The sequence below is a fragment of the Oncorhynchus masou genome, unplaced genomic scaffold, assembly GCF_036934945.1.
Source record: "Oncorhynchus masou masou isolate Uvic2021 unplaced genomic scaffold, UVic_Omas_1.1 unplaced_scaffold_787, whole genome shotgun sequence".
NCBI lineage: Eukaryota > Metazoa > Chordata > Actinopteri > Salmoniformes > Salmonidae > Oncorhynchus > Oncorhynchus masou.
Window position 1 is genome coordinate 234,909 of NW_027014340.1, and position 26,699 is coordinate 261,607.

At 45.9% G+C, this 26,699-nt stretch overlaps 1 protein-coding gene across 1 annotated transcript; it reads right to left on the reverse strand.

The window, feature by feature from the left end:
• Positions 1 to 1,263: 1,263 nt before the first annotated feature.
• On the reverse strand, positions 1,264 to 26,380 carry LOC135537468 (keratin-associated protein 10-6-like). Its single transcript, XM_064963619.1, has 2 exons — positions 26,248 to 26,380; positions 1,264 to 2,558 (listed from the first exon to the last, which is right to left on the reverse strand). Exons 1-2 carry the CDS (start codon positions 26,378 to 26,380, stop codon positions 1,264 to 1,266), a joined length of 1,428 nt encoding a protein of 475 aa, XP_064819691.1.
• Between the last annotated feature and the right edge of the window lie 319 nt (positions 26,381 to 26,699).

Consider the following 26,699-nt stretch of genomic DNA (forward strand, 5'->3'; position numbering starts at 1 on the left):
CCATCCTGGGGTGAACCCATCCTGGGGTGTAACCATCCTGGGGTGTAACCATCCTGGGGTGAATCCATCATGGGGTGAACCCATCCCGGGGTGAAACCATCCTGGGGTGTAACCATCCTGGGGTGAACCCATCCTGGGGTGAAACCATCCTGGGGTGAACCCATCCTGGGGTGAACCCATCCTGGGGTGAACCCATCCTGGGGTGTAACCATCCTGGGGTGAACCCATCCTGGGGTGTAACCATCCTGGGGTGAAACCATCCTGGGGTGAACCCATCCTGAGGTGAACCCATCCTGGGGTGAACCCATCCTGGGGTGAACCCATCCTGAGGTGAACCCATCCTGGGGTGTAACCATCCTGGGGTGAACCCATCCTGGGGTGAACCCAACCTGGGGTGAAACCATCCTGGGGTGAACCCATCCTGGGGTGAACCCATCCTGAGGTGAACCCATCCTGGGGTGTAACCATCCTGGGGTGAACCCATCCTGAGGTGAACCCATCCTGGGGTGAACCCATCCTGAGGTGAACCCATCCTGGGGTGTAACCATCCTGGGGTGAACCCATCCTGGGGTGAACCCATCCTGGGGTGAACCCATCCTGGGGTGAACCCATCCTGGGGTGAACCCATCCTGGGGTGTAACCATCCTGGGGTGAACCCATCCTGGGGTGAACCCAACCTGGGGTGAAACCATCCTGGGGTGTAACCATCCTGGGGTGAACCCATCCTGGGGTGAAACCATCCTGGGGTGAACCCATCCTGGGGTGTAACCATCCTGGGGTGAACCCATCCTGAGGTGAACCCATCCTGGGGTGAACCCAACCTGGGGTGAAACCATCCTGGGGTGTAACCATCCTGGGGTGTAACCATCCTGGGGTGTAACCATCCTGGGGTGAACCCATCCTGGGGTGAAACCATCCTGGGGTGTAACCATCCTGGGGTGTAACCATCCTGGGGTGAAACCATCCTGGGGTGTAACCATCCTGGGGTGTAACCATCCTGGGGTGAACCATCCTGGGGTGAACCCATCCTGAGGTGTAACCATCCTGGGGTGAACCATCCTGGGGTGAACCCATCCTGAGGTGTAACCATCCTGGGGTGTAACCATCCTGGGGTGAACCATCCTGGGGTGAACCCATCCTGGGGTGAAACCATCCTGAGCCATTCTGACACACAGACTCCACTGAGCCATTCTGACACACAGACTCCACTGAGCCATTCTGACACACAGACTCCACTGAGCCATTCTGACACACAGACTCCACTTAGCCATTCTGACACACAGGCTCCACTGAGCCATTCTGACACACAGACTCCACTGAGCCATTCTGACACACAGGCTCCACTGAGCCATTCTGACACACAGACTCCACTGAGCCATTCTGACACACAGACTCCACTGAGCCATTCTGACACACAGACTCCACTGAGCCATTCTGACACACAGACTCCACTGAGCCATTCTGACACACAGACTCCACTGAGCCATTCTGACACACAGACTCCACTGAGCCATTCTGACACACAGACTCCACTGAGCCATTCTGACACACAGACTCCACTGAGCCATTCTGACACACAGACTCCACTGAGCCATTCTGACACACAGACTCCACTGAGCCATTCTGACACACAGACTCCACTGAGCCATTCTGACACACAGACTCCACTGAGCCATTCTGACACACAGACTCCACTGAGCCATTCTGACACACAGACTCCACTGAGCCATTCTGACACACAGACTCCACTGAGCCATTCTGACACACAGACTCCACTGAGTCATTCTGACACACAGACTCCACTGAGCCATTCTGACACACAGACTCCACTGAGCCATTCTGACACACAGGCTCCACTGAGCCATTCTGACACACAGACTCCACTGAGCCATTCTGACACACAGACTCCACTGAGCCATTCTGACACACAGACTCCACTGAGCCATTCTGACACACAGACTCCACTGAGCCATTCTGACACACAGGCTCCACTGAGCCATTCTGACTCATAGACTCCACTGAGCCATTCTGACACACAGACTCCACTGAGCCATTCTGACACACAGACTCCACTGAGCCATTCTGACACACAGACTCCACTGAGCCATTCTGACACACAGACTCCACTGAGCCATTCTGACACACAGACTCCACTGAGCCATTCTGACACACAGACTCCACTGAGCCATTCTGACACACAGACTCCACTGAGCCATTCTGACACACAGACTCCACTGAGCCATTCTGACACACAGACTCCACTGAGTCATTCTGACACACAGACTCCACTGAGCCATTCTGACACACAGACTCCACTGAGCCATTCTGACACACAGACTCCACTGAGCCATTCTGACACACAGACTCCACTGAGCCATTCTGACACACAGACTCCACTGAGCCATTCTGGCACACAGGCTCCACTGAGCCATTCTGACACACAGGCTCCACTGAGCCATTCTGACACACAGACTCCACTGAGCCATTCTGACACACAGACTCCACTGAGCCATTCTGACACACAGACTCCACTGAGCCATTCTGACACACAGGCTCCACTGAGCCAAGATGAGCATTTCTATTATCATACCAAATCAGATACAGTTGATCTCTTTGTAAAAGCCAGTTGGAACCAGATCCTGTTCTACATCATCTGGGAGTGGGTCTTCTGCATTGAGACACCATATGATACAACTAGGAAGAGCTGATGTAGTGTGGGGTTAGCAGATAGCTGAAGGCTCTCTGAACTGAGGTCTGGTCTGGAACAGACCTTCTGACCTGGGAGTATTCCATCTGATGTCAGAGCAGAGAGGGCTGGGCTGAGAGGACAGGGAGGCTCCTGTCTCTCCACTCTCTTCCTTAAGGACCAGAGCAGAGAGGGCTGGGCTGAGAGGACAGGGAGGCTCCTGTCTCTCCACTCTCTTCCTTTAGGACCAGAGCAGAGAGGGCTGGGCTGAGAGGACAGGGAGGCTCCTGTCTCTCCACTCTCTTCCTTTAGGACCAGAGCAGAGAGGGCTGGGCTGAGAGGACAGGGAGGCTCCTGTCTCTCCACTCTCTTCCTTAAGGACCAGAGCAGAGAGGGCTGGGCTGAGAGGACAGGGAGGCTCCTGTCTCTCCACTCTCTTCCTTAAGGACCAGAGCAGAGAGGGCTGGGCTGAGAGGACAGGGAGGCTCCTGTCTCTCCACTCTCTTCCTTTAGGACCAGAGCAGAGAGGGCTGGGCTGAGAGGACAGGGAGGCTCCTGTCTCTCCACTCTCTTCCTTTAGGACCAGAGCAGAGAGGGCTGGGCTGAGAGGACAGGGAGGCTCCTGTCTCTCCACTCTCTTCCTTTAGGACCAGAGCAGAGAGGGCTGGGCTGAGAGGACAGGGAGGCTCCTGTCTCTCCACTCTCTTCCTTAAGGACCAGAGCAGAGAGGGCTGGGCTGAGAGGACAGGGAGGCTCCTGTCTCTCCACTCTCTTCCTTAAGGACCAGAGCAGAGAGGGCTGGGCTGAGAGGACAGGGAGGCTCCTGTCTCTCCACTCTCTTCCTTTAGGACCAGAGCAGAGAGGGCTGGGCTGAGAGGACAGGGAGGCTCCTGTCTCTCCACTCTCTTCCTTTAGGACCAGAGCAGAGAGGGCTGGGCTGAGAGGACAGGGGAGGCTCCTGTCTCTCCACTCTCTTCCTTTAGGACCAGAGCAGAGAGGGCTGGGCTGAGAGGACAGGGAGGCTCCTGTCTCTCCACTCTCTTCCTTTAGGACCAGAGCAGAGAGGGCTGGGCTGAGAGGACAGGGAGGCTCCTGTCTCTCCACTCTCTTCCTTTAGGACCAGAGCAGAGAGGGCTGGGCTGAGAGGACAGGGAGGCTCCTGTCTCTCCACTCTCTTCCTTTAGGACCAGAGCAGAGAGGGCTGGGCTGAGAGGACAGGGAGGCTCCTGTCTCTCCACTCTCTTCCTTAAGGACCAGAGCAGACATCAATATTTAACAGCTCCATGATTGACATTTTAAATTCACCGGCTCTATGATAATCAGAGGAGATGGGAATGAAAGGAGGAGCTGTTTTGAATCTGCTTAGCAACTGTGATGTTGAGGGTCCACAGAGTCAATTAAGGCTGAACGTTGAGGCCTGTTAAGCAGCAGGGCTGGATAACTATATTGGATAATCTGCACTCTGATATAAAATGCCTTATTCCTTGGTGGACACAACTACTGCCAGAGAGAGAGCAGGCTACCCCTTCCTCCTCTCGTCCTCCTCCTCCTCCGCCTCCTCTCGTCCTCTCCAACTCCTCTCCTCCTCTCCTCCTCTCTCCACCCTCCTCTTCCTCTCCTCCTCATCCTCACCTCCTCCCCTCCCCTCCTCCTCTCCTCCTCCAACCCTCCCCCTCCTCCTCTTCCTCTCTTCCTCCTCCTCTCCTCCTCCTGTCCTCATCGTCCTCCGCCTCCTCTCCTCCTCCACCCCTCCGCCTCCTCTCGTCCTCTCCAACTCCTCTCCTCCTCTCCTCCTCCCTCCACCCTCCTCTTCCTCTCCTCCTCGTCCTCTCCTCCTCCCCTCCCCTCCTCCTCTCCTCCTCCAACCCTCCCCCTCCTCCTCTTCCTCTCTTCCCCCTCCTCTCCTCCTCCTGTCCTCATCCTCCTCCGCCTCCTCTCCTCCTCTCCTCCTCCACCCCTCCCCCTCCTCTCTTCCTCCCTCCTCTCCTCCTCCACCCCTCCTCCTCTCCTCCTCCACCCATCCCCCTCCTCCTCTCCTCCTCCACCCCTCCCCATCCTCTCCTCCTCCACCCCTCCTCCTCTCCTCCTCCTCTCCTCTCCTCCTCTCCTCCTCTTCTCCTCCTCCACCCCCTCCTCCTCTCCTCCTCCTCCTCTCCTCTCCTCCTCTCCTCCTCTTCTCCTCCTCCAACCCTCCCCCTCCCCTCCTCCCCCTTTCCCCCTCCCCCTCCCCCACTCCTCTTCCTAACCCACACACTCCACTCAGAGGTCAAGAGTGATCCTTAATATTTAATGAGTCTGCTCCATGTAATTAGAGCACCACAGTTATTAATGTTAAACTGATGATCCCTCTTTATCACTAACCATCATGAGACTCAGATCACATGTTACATGTCTATTACATGGGCTGTATAAGAGACTGGGATCAGAGACAAGTCAAATCACATGTTACATGTCTATTACATGGGCTATATAAGAGACTGAGATCAGAGACAAGTCAGATCACATGTTACATGTCTATTACATGGGCTGTATAAGAGACTGAGATCAGAGACATGTGGAGGCTATATACAGGGTATTACGGTACAGAGTCATGTGGAGGCTATATACAGGGTATTACAGTACAGAGTCATGTGGAGGCTATATAAAGGGGGTACTGGTACAGAGTCAATGTGGAGGCTATATACAGGGTATTACGGTACAGAGTCATGTGGAGGCTATATACAGGGTGTTACGGTACAGAGCCAATGTGGAGGCTATATACAGGGGGTACTGGGACATTGTCAATGTGGAGGCTATATACAGGGTGTTACGGTACAAAGTCAATGTGGAGGCTATATACAGGGTATTACGGTACAAAGTCAATGTGGAGGCTATATACAGGGTATTACGGTACAGAGTCAATGTGGAGGCTATATACAGGGTATTACGGTACAGAGTCATGTGGAGGCTATATACAGGGTATTACGGTACAGAGTCAATGTGGAGGCTATATAAAGGGGGTACTGGTACAGAGTCAATGTGGAGGCTATATACAGGGTGTTACGGTACAAAGTCAATGTGGAGGCTATATACAGGGTATTACGGTACAGAGTCAATGTGGAGGCTATATGCAGGGTATTATGGTACAGAGTCAATGTGGAGGCTATATACAGGGTATTACGGTACAGAGTCATGTGGAGGCTATATACAGGGTGTTACGGTGCAGAGTCAATGTGGAGGCTATATGCAGGAGGTACTGGGACATTGTCAATGTGGAGGCTATATACAGGGTGTTACGGTACAAAGTCAATGTGGAGGCTATATACAGGGTATTACGGTACAGAGTCAATGTGGAGGCTATATGCAGGGTATTATGGTACAGAGTCAATGTGGAGGCTATATACAGGGTATTACGCTACAGAGTGAATGTGGAGGATATATACAGGGTATTGTGGTACAGAGGCAATGTTGAGGCTATATACAGGGTATTACGGTATAGAGTCAATGTGGAGGCTATACACAGGGTATTATGGTACAGAGTCAAAGTGAAGGCTATATACAGGGTATTACGGTACAGAGTCAATGTGGAGGCTACATACAGGGTGTTACGGTACAGAGTCAATGTGGAGGCTATATGCAGGGTATTATGGTACAGAGTCAATGTGGAGGCTATATACAGGGTATTACGGTACAGAGTGAATGTGGAGGATATATACAGGGTGTTACGGTACAGAGTCCATGTGGGGGCTATATACAGGGGGTACCGGTACAGAGTCAATGTGGAGGCTATATACAGGGTATTATGGTACAGAGTCAAAGTGAAGGCTATATACAGGGTATTACGGTACAGAGTCAATGTGGAGGCTACATACAGGGTGTTACGGTACAGAGTCAATGTGGAGGCTATATACAGGGTGTTACGGTACAGAGTCAATGTGGAGGCTATATACAGGGTATTACGGTACAGAGTCAATGTGGAGGCTATATGCAGGGTATTATGGTACAGAGTCAATGTGGAGGCTATATACAGGGTATTACGGTACAGAGTGAATGTGGAGGATATATACAGGGTGTTACGGTACAGAGTCAATGTGGAGGCTATATACTGTTGGTATTATAGACTCGGACAGGGAGATGTTGAAAGTATCAGTGAAGACACTTGCTAGTTGGTCAGCACATGCTCGCAGTACACGTCCCGGTATTCTGTCTGGCCCTGCGGCCTTGTGAATGTTGACCTGTCTAAAGACCGGCTGAGGAGAGCGTGATCACACAGTCTTCCGGTACAGCTGGAGCTCTCATGCATGCTTCAGTGTTATTTGCCTCAAAGCGAGCAGAGAAGTAGTTTAGTCTGTCTGGTATTCTCGTATCACATGTTACATGTCAACATGTGTAATTACATGGGCTGTTTAAGAGACTGGGACTGAGATCAGAGACTTGTCAGGCTAGAGGTCATGGATCATCATATAACTCTGGGCCAGAACCCACACCCTTTTCCCAGAATAAATCATTGAGAGAAACTGGTATTTTATAAAACATTATTGATCTGAACAGCAGGGTGTGAAATGAAACTGTTAATCGATATGCAATGTCTTTTTTTACTGTCTAAATGTGTCTTCAAACGGCCTTCTCTGCTCTGCTTTCTGCATGACAAACAATCAACACTCAGGGAGTTGGTGTTTTTATTTTATTTAACCAGGCAATGAAAAATTATTATTTACAATGATGGACTAACGGGGAACAATGGGCTAACTGCCTTGAAACGTTTCGGTTACTGGCTACCTGGCGCTCTAACCACTAGGATACCTGCTGCTGTAACCCCTAGGCTACCTGACGCTCTAACCACTAGGCGACCTGCCGCTCTAACCACTAGGCTACCTGAAGCTCTAACCACTAGGCTACCTGGCGCTCTAACCACTAGGTTATCTGCCTCTAACCACTAGGCTACCTGGCGCTCTAACCACTAGGCTACCTGCCGCTCTAACCACTAGTCTACCTGCCGCTCTAACCACTAGGCTACCTGGTGCTCTAACCACTAGGCTACCTGCCGCTCTAACCACTAGGCTACCTGGCGCTCTAACCTCTAGGCTACCTGCCTCTCTAACCACTAGGCTACCTGACGCTCTAACCACTAAGCTACCTGACGCTCTAACCACGAGGCTGCCTGGTGCTCTAACCACTAGGCTACCTGGCGCTCTAACCACTAGGCTACCTGGCGCTCTAACCACTAGGCTATCTGCTCTAACCACTAGGCTACCTGCCACTCTAACCACTAGGCTACCTGGCGCTCTAACCACTAGGCTACCTGCCGCTCTAACCACTAGGCTACCTGCCGCTCTAACCACTAGGCTACCTGGCGCTCTAACCACTAGGCTACCTGCCGCTCTAACCAATAGGCTACCTGCCGCTCTAACCACTAGGCTACCTGGTGCTCTAACCACTAGGCTACGTGCCGCTCTAACCACTAGGCTACCTGGCTCTCTAACCAAAAGGCTACCTGCCTCTCTAACCACTACGCTAACTGACGCTCTAACCACTAGGCTACCTGACGCTCTAACCACTAGGCTACCTGCCGCTCTAACCACTAGGCTACCTGCCGCTCTAACCACTAGGCTACCTGGCGCTCTAACCACTAGGCTACCTGCCGCTCTAACCACTAGGCTACCTGACGCTCTAACCACTAGGCTAGCTGGCGGTCTAACCACTAGGCTACCTGCCGCTCTAACCACTAGGCAACCTGACGCTCTAACCACTAGGCTACTTGGCGCTCTAACCACTAGGCTACCTGACGCTCTAACCACTAGGCTACCTGCGACTATAACCACTAGGCTACCTGCCGCTCTAACCACTAGGCTACCTGCCGCTCTAACCACAAGGCTACCTGACGCTCTAACCACTAGGCTACTTGGTGCTCTAACCACTAGGCTACCTGACGCTCCAACCACTAGGCTACCTGCCGCTATAACCACTAGGCTACCTGACGCTCTAACCACTGGGCCACCTGCCGCTCTAACCACTAGGCTACCTGCCGCTCTAAACACTAGGCTGACTGACGCTCTAACCACTAGGCTACCTGGAAGCTCTAACCACTACGCTACCTGCCGCTCTAACCACTAGGCTGCCTGACGCTCTAACCACTAGGCTACCTGACGCTCTAACCACTACGCTACATGCCGCTGTAACCACTAGGCTACCTGCCCTCCTGGTGTGTTGCTGTTGCCTACCATATTTACTTCCACAAAGTCAACATGAATTCAAAGCACATGGATTGTTTATGCTGAAACTGGACACGCCACCTTGAAATGCAGGTAATAAGGTAATGAAACTGGACAACCCACCTTGAAATGCAGGTAACACGGTAATGAAACTGGACACGCCACCTTGAAATGCAGGTAATAAGGTAATGAAACTAGACACCCCACCTTGAAATGCAGGTAATAAGGTAATGAAACTGGACACCCCACCTTGAAATGCAGGTAATGAGGTAATGAAACTGGACACCCCACCTTGAAATGCAGGTAATAAGGTAATGAAACTGGTCACCCCACCTTGAAATGCAGGTAATACGGTAATGAAACTAGACACCCCACCTTGAAATGCAGGTAATAAGGTAATGAAACTGGACACCCCACCTTGAAATGCAGGTAATGAGGTAATGAAACTGGACACCCCACCTTGAAATGCAGGTAATAAGGTAATGAAACTGGTCACCCCACCTTGAAATGCAGGTAATAAGGTAATGAAACTGGTCACCCTACCTTGAAATGCAGGTAATAAGGTAATGAAACTGGACACCCCACCTTGAAATGCAGGTAACACGGTCATGAAACTGGACACCCCATCTTGAAATGCAGGTAATAAGGTAATGAAACTGGACACGCCACCTTTAAATGCAGGTAATAAGGTAATGAAACTGGACACCCCACCTTGAAATGCAGGTAACACGGTCATGAAACTGGACACCCCACCTTGAAATGCAGGTAACACGGTCATGAAACTGGACACCCCACCTTGAAATGCAGGTAACACGGTCATGAAACTGGACACCCCACCTTGAAATGCAGGTAATAAGGTAATGAAACTGGTCACCCCACCTTGAAATGCAGGTAATAAGGTAATGAAACTGGACACCCCACCTTGAAATGCAGGTAATAAGGTAATGAAACTGGACACCCCATCTTGAAATGCAGGTAATAAGGTAATGAAACTGGTCACCCCACCTTGAAATGCAGGTAATAAGGTAATGAAACTGGACACCCCACCTAGAAATGCAGGTAATAAGGTAATGAAACTGGACACCCCACCTTGAAATGCAGGTAATAAGGTAATGAAACTGGACACCCTACCTTGAAATGCAGGTAATAAGGTAATGAAACTGGACACCCCACCTTGAAATGCAGGTAATAAGGTAATGAAACTGGACACCCCACCTTGAAATGCAGGTAATAAGGTAATGAAACTGGTCACCCCACCTTGAAATGCAGGTAATAAGGTAATGAAACTGGACACCCCACCTTGAAATGCAGGTAATAAGGTAATGAAACTGGACACCCTACCTTGAAATGCAGGTAATAAGGTAATGAAACTGGTCACCCCACCTTGAAATGCAGGTAATAAGGTAATGAAACTGGACACCCCACCTTGAAATGCAGGTAACACGGTCATGAAACTGGACACCCCACCTTGAAATGCAGGTAATAAGGTAATGAAACTGGACACCCCACCTTGAAATGCAGGTAATAAGGTAATGAAACTGGTCACCCCACCTTGAAATGCAGGTAATAAGGTAATGAAACTGGACACCCCACCTTGAAATGCAGGTAACACGGTCATGAAACTGGACACCCCACCTTGAAATGCAGGTAATAAGGTAATGAAACTGGACACCCCACCTTGAAATGCAGGTAATAAGGTAATGAAACTGGTCACCCTACCTTGAAATGCAGGTAATGAGGTAATGAAATTGGACACCCCACCTTGAAATGCAGGTAATACGGTCAGGAATCTGGCTCTTTTGAACTACCTGTAGGCCTACCTGCTTTTATTCATTCAAAAAATATTGTCTTTGTAGAAAACCTTTACTGAAATGAGTTTCAACGAGGCCGAATGCAAAGGCGACCTGCTCAAAATCCTGTCTAAGGTATTCAGCCTATTTGAAGCAACAAACAAAATATCTGAAAATGTTATTGTGTTACAAAGTGGCATTACAATGGATTTAATTGTCATTTTTTGTTAACGATCTACACAAAAATACTTATTTTCATGTGATATTTTTCAAGATTAATGACAGATAAAACCCTAATATACCTTGATTAGATCAGCATTCACCCCCCTGAGTCAATACATGGTAAAGACACCTTTGCTAGTCTTCATGGGTAAGTCTCAGAGCTTTGCACACCTGAATTGTGCAATATTTGCCCATTATTCTTTTCAAAATGATTCAAGCTCTGTCAAGATGTTGGGGAGCATGGCAAGACGGCCATTTTCAAATATTTTTCATGTAGATTTAAGTCAAAACTGTAACTCGGTCACTCAGGAACATTCATTGTCTTCTTGGTAAGCAACTCCAGTGTATATTTGGCATTGTGTTGTAGGTTATTGTCCTGCTGAAAGGTTAATTAATCTCCCAGTGTCTGGTGGAAAGCAGACTGAAGCAGGGTTTCCTCCAGGATGTTGCCTGAGATTAGCTCCATTCCATTTATTTTTTATCCTGAAAAACTCCCCAGTCCTTAACGATGAAAAGCATACCCATAACCTGATGCAGCCAGCATTATGCTTAAAAATATGGAGAGTGGTACTCAGTAATGTGTTATATTGGATTTGCTCCAAACATAACAGCTTGTATTCAGGACAAAAAAGGTAATTGCTTTGGGACATTTTTTCGCAGTTATACTTTAGCGTCTTGTTGCAAACAGGATCCATGTTTTGTAATATTTTTATTCTGGACAGGCTTCCTTCTTTTCACTCTGTCATTTGGTTTAGTATTGTGGAGTAACTACAATGTTGTTGATCCATCCTCAGTTTTCTCCTATCACAGCCATTAAACTCTGTAACTGTTTTAAAGTCACCATTGACCTCATGATGAAATCCCTGAGCAGTTTCCTTCTTCTCCGGCAACTGAGTTAGGAAGGACGCCTGTATCTTTGTAGTGACTGTGTGTATTGATACACCATCCAAAGTGTAATTAATAACTTCAACATGCTCAAAGAGTTATTCAATGTCACATTTGTTTATATTTTTAGCCATCTGCCAATAGGTATCCTTCTTTACGAGGCTTTGAAAAACCTCACTGGTCTTTGTGCTTGAATCTGTGTTTGGAATTCACTGCTCGACTGAGGGACCTTAAAGATAATTGTATGTGGGGGGTACAGAGATGAGGTAGTCATTAAAAAATGTTTCATGTTAAATACTGTTATTACACACAGAGTGAGTCCATGCAACTGATGTGGCTTGTTAGGACATTTCTACCCCTGAACTTATTTAGACTGGACATAACAAAGAGGTTGAATACTTACTTAGAATGGACATAACAAAGAGGTTGAATACTTATTTAGACTGGACATAACAAAGGGGTTGAATACTTATTTAGACTGGACATAACAAAGGGGTTGAATACTTATTTAGACATAACAAAGGGGTTGAATACTTATTTAGACATAACAAAGGGGTTGAATTCTTATTTAGACATACCAAAGGTGTTGAATACTTATTTAGACTGGACATAACAAAGGGGTTGAATACTTATTGAGACATAACAAAGGGGTTGAATACTTATTTAGACTGGACATAACAAAGAGGTTGAATAACAAAGGGGCTGTATCACCGCCTGGTACGGCAACTGCTCCGCCCACAACCGTAAGGCTCTCCAGAGGGTAGTGAGGTCTGCACAACGTATCACCGGGGGCAAACTACCTGCCCTCCAGGACACCTACACCACCCGATGTTACAGGAAGGCCATAAAGATCATTAAGGACAACACCCACCCGAGCCACTGCCTGTTCACCCCGCTATCATCCATAGGCGAGGTCAGTACAGGTGCATCAAAGCTGGGACCAAGAGACTGAAAAACAGCTTCTATCTCAAGGCCATCAGACTGTTAAACAGCCACCACTAACATTGAGTGGCTGCTGCCAACACACTGACTCAACTCCAGCCACTTCAATAATGGGAATTGATAGGAAAGGATGTAAAATATATCACTACTTTAAACCACTTTAAACAATGCTACCTAATATAATGTTTACATACCCTACATTATTCATCTCATATGTATACGTATATACTGTACTCTATCATCTACTGCATCCTTATGTAATACATGTATCACTAGCCACTTTAACTATGCCACTTTGTTTACATACTCATCTCATATGTATACACTGTACTCGATGCCATCTACTGTATCTTGCCTATGCTGCTCTGTACCATCACTCATTCATATATCTTTATGTACATATTCTTTATCCCCTTACACTGTATATTAGATATTAGTTTTGGAATTGTTAGTTAGATTACTTGTTGGTTATTACTGCATTGTCGGAACTGGAAGCACAAGCATTTCGCTACACTCGCATTAATTTAACATCTGCTAACCATGTGTATGTGACAAATAAAATTTGATTTGATTTGATTTGAATACTTATTTAGACTGGACATAACAAAGGGGTTGAATACTTATTGAGACATAACAAAGGGGTTGAATACCTATTTAGACTGGACATACCAAAAAGGGGTTGAATACTTATTGAGACTGGACATACCAAAGGGGTTTAATACTTATTTAGACTGGACATAACAAAGGGGTTGAATACTTATTGAGACATAACAAAGGGGTTGAATACCTATTTAGACTGGACATACCAAAGGGGTTGAATACTTATTGAGACTGGACATAACAAAGGGGTTGAATACCTATTTAGACTGGACATAACAAAGGAGTTGAATACGTATTGAGGCATAACAAAGGGGTTGAATACTTATTGAGACATAACAAAGGGGTTGAATACTTATTGAGACATAACAAAGGGGTTGAATACTTATTGAGACTGGACATAACAAAGGGGTTGAATACTTATTGTGGCCTGCTATAGACGCTAACTAACATCCATTCCAGTAGTAGCCTGCTATAGACCCTAACTAACATCCATTCCAGTAGTAGCTATAGGCCCTAACTAACATCCATTCCAGTAGTAGCTATAGACCCTAACTAACATCCATTCCAGTAGTAGCTATAGACCCTAACTAATATCCATTCCAGTAGCCTGCAATAGACCCTAACTAACATCCATTCTAGTAGTAGCCTGATTTAGGCCCTAACTAACATCCATTCTAGTAGTAGCCTGATTTAGGCCTTAACTAACATCCATTCCAGTAGTAGCCTGATTTAGGCCCTAACTAACATCCATTCCAGTAGTAGCCTGCTATAGGCCCTAACTAACATCCATTCCAGTAGTAGCCTGCTATAGGCCCTAACTAACATCCATTCCAGTAGTGGCCTGATTTAGGCCCTAACTAACATCCATTCTAGTAGTAGCCTGCTATAGACCCTAACTAACATCCATTCCTGTAGTAGCCTTCTATAGACCCTAACTAACATCCATTCCAGTAGTAGCTATAGACCCTAACTAACATCCATTCCAGTAGTAGCTATAGGCCCTAACTAACATCCATTCCAGTAGTAGCTATAGACCCTAACTAACATCCATTCCAGTAGTAGCTATAGACCCTAACTAACATCCATTCTAGTAGTAGCTATAGGCCCTAACTAACATCCATTCCAGTAGTAGCTATAGGCCCTAACTAACATCCATTCCAGTAGTAGCTATAGGCCCTAACTAACATCCATTCCAGTAGTAGCTATAGACCCTAACTAACAGCCATTCCACAGTAGCTTCTCCTCCACCCAGCTGGTCGTTCCATTCCGCTGTGCGTGGGCTGGTCGGTTCACTGGAGGTCAGGGTGATTATTCACACCAAGGCCTGAGGACGGCCATACAGTCTGCCCTTTATGGGGTCATAAAGAAACGCAGGTGCTGGAGCGTGCCTGATTAGCTGTTCTAATATGCTATTTGTGACTAATTTCCCAGGCTCTAAGTCACAGGTGATGGGCCTGGGACATAAATCAGAACTCCCAGCGTCTCCCGGCCTCCTCCCCTCGTCCTCCTCTCCTGGCTGGGCTGTGTGTTGTGAATATGCAGCAGCCGTTTAGCTGACGGACCAGGGGTGTAAAGGTAAAGGATGGAGTCTGAAGCCATCACACCACGGCAGACAAGTCAACCTGCATCCCTCCTCTGAGTTCACCACCATAATGGCTCTCCGCCTCCAGCGCTCACATTCACCTGCTTTTCCTGCTAACACTTGTCACCATGGTGAATGTTCTGTGTTGTGGTTTAATTGTTGACTCAATGCATGTAGCTCTGGTTAATCCGTCTCGTAGCAGCACTGAGGAGTGTTTTACATGCCTGCTCGGCAAAGGGTTACATTGTTCAACACGATGTGTTCATATCATTCAGTTTCCAATGCGATTAATAATATCATATTTGATAGAAATCGACTTTCAAGACCGACTTTCAAGACCGAACTTTAATTCCAAACTTTAATTCCAAAGCTGTACATTTCTGAGTTGAGTGTATGAATTTATTCAGCTATGTTAGTATGTCACGGTTCTCTATGTGAAGACGGAGACAGTCGTCTGACGTGAAGAGCTGCCAGCAGCTGAAGGCCCTAGCTGGGTGTTTTCTATTCCTCTTTAAATGTGGCAAGACTTCCCTGTTTCAACTACTCTCTATTATCCCCCTGAACGCTGTTGTCTTGACCCTCAGCTGAGTTTTGACAGGTGAAGGGCTCAGGGGGAGGAGGAGGGAAGGAGAAGGGGAGGGGTGAGGAGGACAGGAGGAGGGGAAGGGGTGATGGGGAGGGGAGAAGGGGTGGAGGGAGGGGAGCAGGGTGGGGAGAAGGGGTGAGGAGGAGGGGAAGGGGTGAGGGGAGGGAGAAGGGGAAGAGGGAGGGGAGCAGGGAGGGGAGAAGGGGTGAGGAGAAGGGGAGGAGGGAGGGGAGCATGGAGGGGAGAAGGGCGGGGAGAAGGGGTGAGGAGGTAGGGAGGAGAGAGGGGAGAAGGGGTGAGGAGGAGGGGAGGAGGGAGGGGAGAAGGGGTGAGGAGGAGGGGAGGAGGGAGGGGAGAAGGGGTGAGGAGAAGGGGAGGAGGGAGGGGAGCATGGAGGGGAGATGGGGAGGATGGGTAGGAGGGCAGGGAGAAGGGATGAGGTGGAGGGGAGGAGGGCAGGGAGAAGGGGTGAGGAGGAGAGGAGGGAGAAGGGGTGAGGAGGAGGGGTTGCTTGGTTAATGCAGCCACTGTGCTGCTCTGTTCTGGGGGTTGTCCATCTGGGACCAAGGCCCAGGAGTTATCACCAGGTGCAGGAGGAGAATACTGTCAGCCTGGAGGTCACTCACACACACACACACACACACACACACACACACACACACACACACACACACACACACACACACACACACACACACACACACACACACACACACACACACACACACACACACACACACACACACACACACACACACACACACACACACACACACACACACGGGCTGCAGGGGTTTCCAGTGAGCCCCTAACACTGCTCGGTGTACAGAGAGGTGGCAGCAGGGATTGGGCTCGGCTACAGAGAGGTTAGCAGGCCTCTAGACCCTCTGCAATGTGAGGTCGGTGTGATAAAGGACTGTATTTCTTCACTATGAATGACAATACAGTCCTGACACAGTCTGAGCCAGTACCTGGAATGCCCATGGTGTCTTTGGGGAGCAGTTTCCCCTCTCCTCTAGAATAGGTTCTCCTCTAGGTCATACAGAGCTGTCTTGTAGCTGGTCGTTGGCCTGGGAACACGGCCAGGCAGCTCATAAACTAACCGGTTTCACACAATTAAACACACAAGGGTTAAAGAGTAGTCAGAATAACAGGGTGCAGCTTCCAGTCTGTAAATGAGTGCGGAACGCTCTTCCCTCCAGTCTTTTGGCATCATGTAGACGTGTTGAAGTCACAGACAGTGCTCTCTAGTACAGTATGGTAATGACATGCAGAGTGGAGTGGGAATAACAAACCGCTGCCTCGGTTCCCTCAACTACTACTGAGAAACGCAGGCCGTCTCCCACAGCACAAACACGTCCTGTCTGGACCAAATGAACCACGTTAACACTCAGGGAGCGGTAGCCTGCTAATTATTACACCTATAACACAGAGGAGCTGAGGAGAGCATAGGAGAAGAAAAATGTCTGGCTCCAGTACAGTACTGTCTCTCAGTGTTACTGTCTCTCAGTGTTACTGTCTAGCTACAGTACTGTCTCTCAGTGTTACTGTCTAGCTACAGTACTGTCTCTCAGTGTTAATGTCTCTCAGTGTTACTGTCTAGCTACAGTACTGTCTCTCAGTGTTACTGTCTCTCAGTGTTACTGTCTAGCTACAGTACTGTCTCTCAGTGTTACTGTCTAGCTACAGTACTGTCTCTCAGTGTTAATGTCTCTCAGTGTTACTGTCTCTCAGTGTTACTGTCTAGCTAGAGTACTGTCTCTCAGTGTTAATGTCTCTCAGTGTTACTGTCTCTCAGTGTTACTGTCTAGCTACAGTACTGTCTCTCAGTGTTACTGTCTAGCTACAGTACTGTCTCTCAGTGTTAATGTCTCTCAGTGTTACTGTCTCTCAGTGTTACTGTCTAGCTACAGTACTGTCTCTCAGTGTTACTGTCTAGCTACAGTACTGTCTCTCAGTGTTACTGTCTAGCTACAGTACAGTACTGTCTCTCAGTGTTACTGTCTCTCAGTATAGTACTGTCTCTCAGTATTACTGTCTAGCTACAGTACTGTCTCTCAGTATTACTGTCTAGCTACAGTACTGTCTCTCAGTGTTACTGTCTAGCTACAGTACTGTCTCTCAGTGTTACTGTCTCTCAGTGTTACTGTCTAGCTACAGTACTGTCTCTCAGTGTTACTGTCTCTCAGTGTTACTGTCTAGCTACAGTACTGTCTCTCAGTGTTACTGTCTAGCTACAGTACTGTCTCTCAGTGTTAATGTCTCTCAGTGTTACTGTCTAGCTACAGTACTGTCTCTCAGTGTTACTGTCTCTCAGTGTTACTGTCTAGCTACAGTACTGTCTCTCAGTGTTACTGTCTAGCTACAGTACTGTCTCTCAGTGTTAATGTCTCTCAGTGTTACTGTCTCTCAGTGTTACTGTCTAGCTACAGTACTGTCTCTCAGTGTTAATGTCTCTCAGTGTTACTGTCTCTCAGTGTTACTGTCTAGCTACAGTACTGTCTCTCAGTGTTACTGTCTAGCTACAGTACTGTCTCTCAGTGTTAATGTCTCTCAGTGTTACTGTCTCTCAGTGTTACTGTCTAGCTACAGTACTGTCTCTCAGTGTTACTGTCTAGCTACAGTACTGTCTCTCAGTGTTACTGTCTAGCTACAGTACAGTACTGTCTCTCAGTGTTACTGTCTCTCAGTATAGTACTGTCTCTCAGTATTACTGTCTAGCTACAGTACTGTCTCTCAGTATTACTGTCTAGCTACAGTACTGTCTCTCAGTGTTACTGTCTAGCTACAGTACTGTCTCTCAGTGTTACTGTCTCTCAGTGTTACTGTCTAGCTACAGTACTGTCTCTCAGTGTTACTGTCTCTCAGTGTTACTGTCTAGCTACAGTACTGTCTCTCAGTATTACTGTCTAGCTACAGTACTGTCTCTCAGTATTACTGTCTCTCAGTGTTACTGTCTCTCAGTATTACTGTCTAGCTACAGTACTGTCTCTCAGTGTTACTGTCTCTCAGTGTTACTGTCTAGCTACAGTACTGTCTCTCAGTGTTACTGTCTAGCTACAGTATAGTACTGTCTCTCAGTGTTACTGTCTCTCAGTGTTACTGTCTCTCAGTGTTACTGTCTAGCTACAGTATAGTACTGTCTCTCAGTGTTACTGTCTCTCAGTGTTACTGTCTAGCTACAGTACTGTCTCTCAGTGTTACTGTCTAGCTACAGTATAGTACTGTCTCTCAGTATTACTGTCTCTCAGTATAGTACTGTCTCTCAGTATTACTGTCTAGCTACAGTACTGTCTCTCAGTATTACTGTCTAGCTACAGTACTGTCTCTCAGTGTTACTGTCTAGCTACAGTACTGTCTCTCAGTGTTACTGTCTCTCAGTGTTACTGTCTAGCTACAGTACTGTCTCTCAGTGTTACTGTCTCTCAGTGTTACTGTCTAGCTACAGTACCGTCTCTCAGTATTACTGTCTAGCTACAGTACTGTCTCTCAGTATTACTGTCTCTCAGTGTTACTGTCTCTCAGTATTACTGTCTAGCTACAGTACTGTCTCTCAGTGTTACTGTCTCTCAGTGTTACTGTCTAGCTACAGTACTGTCTCTCAGTGTTACTGTCTAGCTACAGTATAGTACTGTCTCTCAGTGTTACTGTCTCTCAGTGTTACTGTCTCTCAGTGTTACTGTCTAGCTACAGTATAGTACTGTCTCTCAGTGTTACTGTCTCTCAGTGTTACTGTCTAGCTACAGTACTGTCTCTCAGTGTTACTGTCTAGCTACAGTATAGTACTGTCTCTCAGTGTTACTGTCTCTCAGTGTTACTGTCTCTCAGTGTTACTGTCTAGCTACAGTATAGTACTGTCTCTCAGTGTTACTGTCTCTCAGTGTTACTGTCTAGCTACAGTATAGTACTGTCTCTCAGTGTTACTGTCTCTCAGTGTTACTGTCTAGCTACTGTACTGTCTCTCAGTGTTACTGTCTCTCAGTGTTACTGTCTAGCTACAGTACTGTCTCTCAGTGTTACTGTCTAGCTACAGTACTGTCTCTCAGTGTTACTGTCTCTCAGTGTTACTGTCTAGCTACAGTACTGTCTCTCAATGTTACTGTCTAGCTACAGTACAGTACTGTCTCTCAGTATTACTGTCTAGCTACAGTATAGTACTGTCTCTCAGTGTTACTGTCTCTCAGAGATGACTGTCTAGCTACAGTACAGTACTGTCTCTCAGTATTACTGTCTAGCTCCAGTACAGTACTGTCTCTCAGTGTTACTGTCTAGCTCCAGTACAGTACTGTCTCTCAGTGTTACTGTCTCTCAGTGTTACTGTCTAGCTACAGTACTGTCTCTCAGTGTTACTGTCTCTCAGTGTTACTGTCTAGCTACTGTACTGTACTGTCTCTCAGTGTTACTGTCTAGCTACTGTACTGTACTGTCTCTCAGTGTTACTGTCTCTCAGAGATGACTGTCTAGCTACAGTACAGTACTGTCTCTCAGTGTTACTGTCTAGCTACTGTACTGTACTGTCTCTCAGTGTTACTGTCTCTCAGAGATGACTGTCTAGCTACAGTACAGTACTGTCTCTCAGTGTTACTGTCTAGCTACTGTACTGTACTGTCTCTCAGTGTTACTGTCTCTCAGAGATGACTGTCTAGCTACAGTACAGTACTGTCTCACAATGTTACTGTCTAGCTACAGTACAGTACTGTCTCTCAATGTTACTGTCTAGATACAGTATAGTACTGTCTCACAATGTTACTGTCTAGCTACAGTACAGTACTGTCTCTCAATGTTACTGTCTAGATACAGTATAGTACTGTCTCTCAATGTTACTGTCTAGCTACAGTACTTTCTCTCAATGTTACTGTCTAGCTACAGTACAGTACTTTCTCTCAATGTTACTGTCTAGCTACAGTATAGTACTGTCTCACAATGTTACTGTCTAGCTACAGTATAGTACTTTCTCTCAGTGTTACTGTCGAGCTACAGTACTTTCTCTCAATGTTACTGTCTAGCTACAGTATAGTACTGTCTCTCAATGTTACTGTCTCTCAGTGTTACTGTCTCTCAGAGATGACTGTCTAGCTACAGTACAGTACTGTCTCTCAGTGTTACTGTCTAGCTACAGTACTGTCTCTCAGTGTTACTGTCTCTCAGTGTTACTGTCTAGCTACAGTACTGTCTCTCAATGTTACTGTCTAGCTACAGTACAGTACTGTCTCTCAGTATTACTGTCTAGCTACAGTATAGTACTGTCTCTCAGTGTTACTGTCTCTCAGAGATGACTGTCTAGCTACAGTACAGTACTGTCTCTCAGTATTACTGTCTAGCTCCAGTACAGTACTGTCTCTCAGTGTTACTGTCTAGCTCCAGTACAGTACTGTCTCTCAGTGTTACTGTCTAGCTACAGTACAGTACTGTCTCTCAGTATTACTGTCTAGCTACAGTATAGTACTGTCTCTCAGTGTTACTGTCTCTCAGTGTTACTGTCTAGCTACAGTACTGTCTCTCAGTGTTACTGTCTCTCAGTGTTACTGTCTAGCTACTGTACTGTACTGTCTCTCAGTGTTACTGTCTAGCTACTGTACTGTACTGTCTCTCAGTGTTACTGTCTCTCAGAGATGACTGTCTAGCTACAGTACAGTACTGTCTCTCAGTGTTACTGTCTAGCTACTGTACTGTACTGTCTCTCAGTGTTACTGTCTCTCAGAGATGACTGTCTAGCTACAGTACAGTACTGTCTCTCAGTGTTACTGTCTAGCTACTGTACTGTACTGTCTCTCAGTGTTACTGTCTCTCAGAGATGACTGTCTAGCTACAGTACAGTACTGTCTCACAATGTTACTGTCTAGCTACAGTACAGTACTGTCTCTCAATGTTACTGTCTAGATACAGTATAGTACTGTCTCACAATGTTACTGTCTAGCTACAGTACAGTACTGTCTCTCAATGTTACTGTCTAGATACAGTATAGTACTGTCTCTCAATGTTACTGTCTAGCTACAGTACTTTCTCTCAATGTTACTGTCTAGCTACAGTACAGTACTTTCTCTCAATGTTACTGTCTAGCTACAGTATAGTACTGTCTCACAATGTTACTGTCTAGCTACAGTATAGTACTTTCTCTCAGTGTTACTGTCTAGCTACAGTACTTTCTCTCAATGTTACTGTCTAGCTACAGTATAGTACTGTCTCTCAATGTTACTGTCTCTCAATGTTACTGTCTAGCTACAGTATAGTACTTTCTCTCAGTGTTACTGTCTAGCTACAGTACTTTCTCTCAATGTTACTGTCTAGCTACAGTACTGTCTCTCAATGTTACTGTCTAGCTACAGTACAGTACTGTCTCTCAATGTTACTGTCTAGCTACAGTATAGTACTGTCTCTCAGTGTTACTGTCTCTCAGAGATGACTGTCTAGCTACAGTACAGTACTGTCTCTCAGTGTTACTGTCTAGCTACTGTACTGTACTGTCTCTCAGTGTTACTGTCTCTCAGTGTTACTGTCTCTCAGAGATGACTGTCTAGCTACAGTACAGTACTGTCTCTCAGTGTTACTGTCTAGCTACAGTATAGTACTGTCTCTCAGTGTTACTGTCTCTCAGAGATGACTGTCTAGCTACAGTACAGTACTGTCTCTCAGTGTTACTGTCTAGCTACTGTACTGTACTGTCTCTCAGTGTTACTGTCTCTCAGTGTTACTGTCTAGCTACAGTATAGTACTGTCTCTCAGTGTTACTGTCTCTCAGAGATGACTGTCTAGCTACAGTACAGTACTGTCTCACAATGTTACTGTCTAGCTACAGTACAGTACTGTCTCTCAATGTTACTGTCTAGATACAGTATAGTACTGTCTCTCAATGTTACTGTCTAGCTACAGTACAGTACTGTCTCACAATGTTACTGTCTAGCTACAGTACAGTACTGTCTCTCAATGTTACTGTCTAGATACAGTATAGTACTGTCTCTCAATGTTACTGTCTAGCTACAGTACTTTCTCTCAATGTTACTGTCTAGCTACAGTACAGTACTGTCTCTCAATGTTACTGTCTCTCAATGTTACTGTCTAGCTACAGTATAGTACTTTCTCTCAGTGTTACTGTCTAGCTACAGTACTTTCTCTCAATGTTACTGTCTAGCTACAATACTGTCTCTCAATGTTACTGTCTAGCTACAGTACAGTACTGTCTCACAATGTTACTGTCTAGCTACAGTATAGTACTTTCTCTCAGTGTTACTGTCTAGCTACAGTACTGTCTCTCAATGTTACTGTCTAGCTACAGTATAGTACTGTCTCACAATGTTACCGTCTAGCTACAGTATAGTACTGCCTCTCAATGTTACTGTCTAGCTACAGTATAGTACTGCCTCTCAATGTTACTGTCTAGCTACAGTATAGTACTGTCTCACAAAAGCTACTATACAGTTCAGTATATATCAGCTGTAAGGTGATAACAGATCTGGGTTCAGTATATATCAGCTATAAGGTGATAATAGATCTGGGTTCAGTATATATCAGCTATAAGGTGATAATAGATCTGGGTTTATATCAGCTATAAGGTGATAACAGATCTGGGTACAGTATATATCAGCTATAGGTGATAACAGATCTGGGTTTATATCAGCTATAAGGTGATAACAGATCTGGGTACAGTATATATCAGCTATAAGGAGATAACAGATCTGGGTTTATATCAGCTATAAGGTGATAATAGATCTGGGTACAGTATATATCAACCATAAGGTGATAACAGATCTGTGTACAGTATATATCAGCTATAAGGTGATAACAGATCTGGGTACAGTATATATCAGCTATAGGTGATAACAGATCTGGGTTTATATCAGCTATAAGGTGATAACAGATCTGGGTTCAGTATATATCAGTTATAAGGTGATAATAGATCTGGGTTCAGTATATATCAGCTATAAGGTGATAATAGATCTGGGTTTATATCAGCTATAAGGTGATAACAGATCTGGGTACAGTATATATCAGCTATAGGTGATAACAGATCTGGGTTTATATCAGCTATAAGGTGATAACAGATCTGGGTACAGTATATATCAGCAATAAGGAGATAACAGATCTGGGTTTATATCAGCTATAAGGTGATAACAGATCTGGGTACAGTATATATCAGCTATAAGGAGATAACAGATCTGGGTTTATATCAGCTATAAGGTGATAATAGATCTGGGTACAGTATATATCAGCTATAAGGTGATAACAGATCTGGGTTCAGTATATATCAGCTATAAGGAGATAACAGATCTGGGTACAGTATATATCGGCTATAAGGAGATAACAGATATGGGTTTATATCAGCTATAAGGTGATAATAGATCTGGGTACAGTATATATCAACTATAAGGAGATAACAGATCTGAGTACAGTATATATCAGCTATAAGGAGATAACAGATCTGGGTTTATATCAGCTATAAGGTGATAATAGATCTGGGTACAGGATATATCAACTATAAGGAGATAACAGATCTGGGTTCAGTATATATCAGTTTTAAGGTGATAACAGATCTGGGTACAGTATATATCAGCAATAATTTGACAAATTCTGGTATGTGTATCCCTGTTTTGTTCCGTTTCCTTCCATTTAAGAAACGTTTTTCAACATCTGCAGAATGAATACACCCCTGATCACACGCAAACACAGTTCCCTTTCATAGCAGTCACATACAAACTCAGTTCCCTTTCATACCAGCCACATACAAACACAGTTCCCTTTCATAGCAGCCACATACAAACACAGTTCCCTTTCATACCAGCCACATACAAACACAGTTCCCTTTCATAGCAGCCACATACAAACACAGTTCACTTTCATAGCAGCCACATACAAACTCAGTTCCCTTTCATAGTAGCCACATACAAACACAGTTCACTTTCATAGCAGCCACATACAAACACAGTTCCCTTTCATACCAGCCACATACAAACACAGTTCCCTTTCATGCCAGCCACATACAAACACAGTTCCCTTTCATACCAGCCACATACAAACACAGTTCACTTTCATAGCAGCCACATACAAACACAGTTCACTTTCATAGCAGCCACATACAAACAGCATGATTCCTTTGATTGTTGTATAATTTGTCTCCCATCTACACTCTCCTCTTCTCACATTTTCCCATTTCAATGCACAACAACACATCTGCAGTCTTTGAAAAGACCCCAAAAATCCTTTCCAAGCCAAACGTTCATATTATAACTGCTAACTGCAACACACAGCCTACATTATTGTCACCATATTAGCTAACGTCAAGTCAACATAGCTACTAGAACTAACGCGTTAGTAAACCCACTACAATCATGTAGTACAGTGTACAGCCAGCAAGCAGTTTAGATGTTACACCGCTGGGCCCTGGTGACAATAAATTAATAAAACCTAAAGCAATACTTTGACTTGGAAGAGTTCCAGTGTTGGATAGCCAGCTAGCTAACATAGCATCCCTTTCTGTTGGATAGCCATAGCCAGCTAGCTAACATAGCATCCCTTTCTGTTGGATAGCCATAGCCAGCTAGCTAACATAGCATCCCTCTCTGTTGGATAGCCATAGCCAGCTAGCTAACGTAGCATCCCTCTCTGTTTGATAGCCATAGCCAGCTAGCTAACATAGCATCCCTCTCTGTTGGATAGCCAGCTAGCTAACATAGCATCCCTCTCTGTTGGATATCCAGAGCCAGCTAGCTAACATAGCATCCCTCTCTGTTGGATAGCCATAGCCAGCTAGCTAACATAGCATCCCCCTCTGTTGAATAGCCATAGCCAGCTAGCTAACATAGCATCCCTCTCTGTTGGATAGCCATAGCCAGCTAGCTAACATAGCATCCCTCTCTGTTGGATAGCCAGATAGCTAACATACCATCCCTCTGTGTTTGAGCCTGGTGCTATCTGCATTCGCTAGCTAAGTAAGTGAAAGTGAAAAAACAAATACTATGAAATATAGCTCAAAACTGTTATGCTATTGTCTTTCTCTCTCTTTGAGTCAACTACTCACCACATTTTATACAATGCAGTGCTAGCTAGCTGTAGCTTATGCTTTCAGTACTAAATTCATTCTCTGAACCTTTGATTGGGTGGAGAACTTGTCATTTCAAGCTGCAAGAGCTCTGATTGGTTGAAGGACGTCCTCCGGAAGTTGTCATAATTACTGTTTAAGTTTATGGAAGGGGGTGAGAACCAAGAGACTCGGTTTTGTATTGAAGTAGGTTTTGTATTGAAGTCAATGTAACCAGAGGAGGACGGAAGCTAGCTGTCCTCCGGCTACACCATGGTGCTAGCCTACAGAGTGCCGTTGAGGCTACTGTAGACCTTCATTGTGCTACCCTACAGAGTGCCGTTGAGGCTACTGTAGACCTTCATGGTGCTACCCTACAGAGTGCCGTTGAGGCTACTGTAGACCTTCATTGTGCTACCCTACAGAGTGCCGTTGAGGCTACTGTAGACCTTCATTGTGCTACCCTACAGAGTGCCGTTGAGGCTACTGTAGACCTTCATTGTGCTACCCTACAGAGTGCCGTTGAGGCTACTGTAGACCTTCAAGGTGCTACCCTACAGAGTGCCGTTGAGGCTACTGTAGACCTTCATGGTGCTACCCCACAGAGTGCCGTTGAGGCTACTGTAGACCTTCATTGCAAAATAGTGTGTTTTAATAAATTATTTGGTGACATGAATATATTTAGTATAGTTTTATCTAAAAATGATAACTTTTTTTAATGTGTCACCATTTTAATTTTGATGAAATTCACAGAGCTGGATGGTCCTCCCCTTCCTCCTCTGAGGAGCCTCCACTGATATCCAGCTGTCACGGGAGATGTCCTCCTCGTCCTCTGAAGAGGGGAAACAAGGATCGGACCAATACGCAGCGTGGTAGGTGTCCATGGTTTTTAATGGGAAAAAACTGAACATGAACACATATACAAAATAATAAAGTGAACTGGCAACAAAACAGTCCTGTGTGGCACAAACACTGACACAGGAAACAATCACCCACCAAATACCCAAAGAACATGGCTGCCTAAATATGATTCCCAATCAGAGACAACGATAAACACCTGCCTCTGATTGAGAACCAATCCAGGCAACCATAGACTTACGTAAACACCGAGAATGAACACAACCCCATAAATCTACAAAAAACCCTAGACAAACAGAACACATAAATCCCCCATGTCACACCCTGACCTAACCAAAATAATAA

Bases quoted from the DNA above. Each gene is read 5' to 3' on its own strand.
- LOC135537468 (XM_064963619.1), bottom strand. From the start codon at position 26,380: ATGGACACCTACCACGCTGCGTATTGGTCCGATCCTTGTTTCCCCTCT. The intron at 2,559-26,247 runs GTGAATTTCATC...ATCTTGGCTCAG, and splicing joins GGGGAGGACCATCCAGCTCT to TGGAGCCTGTGTGTCAGAAT.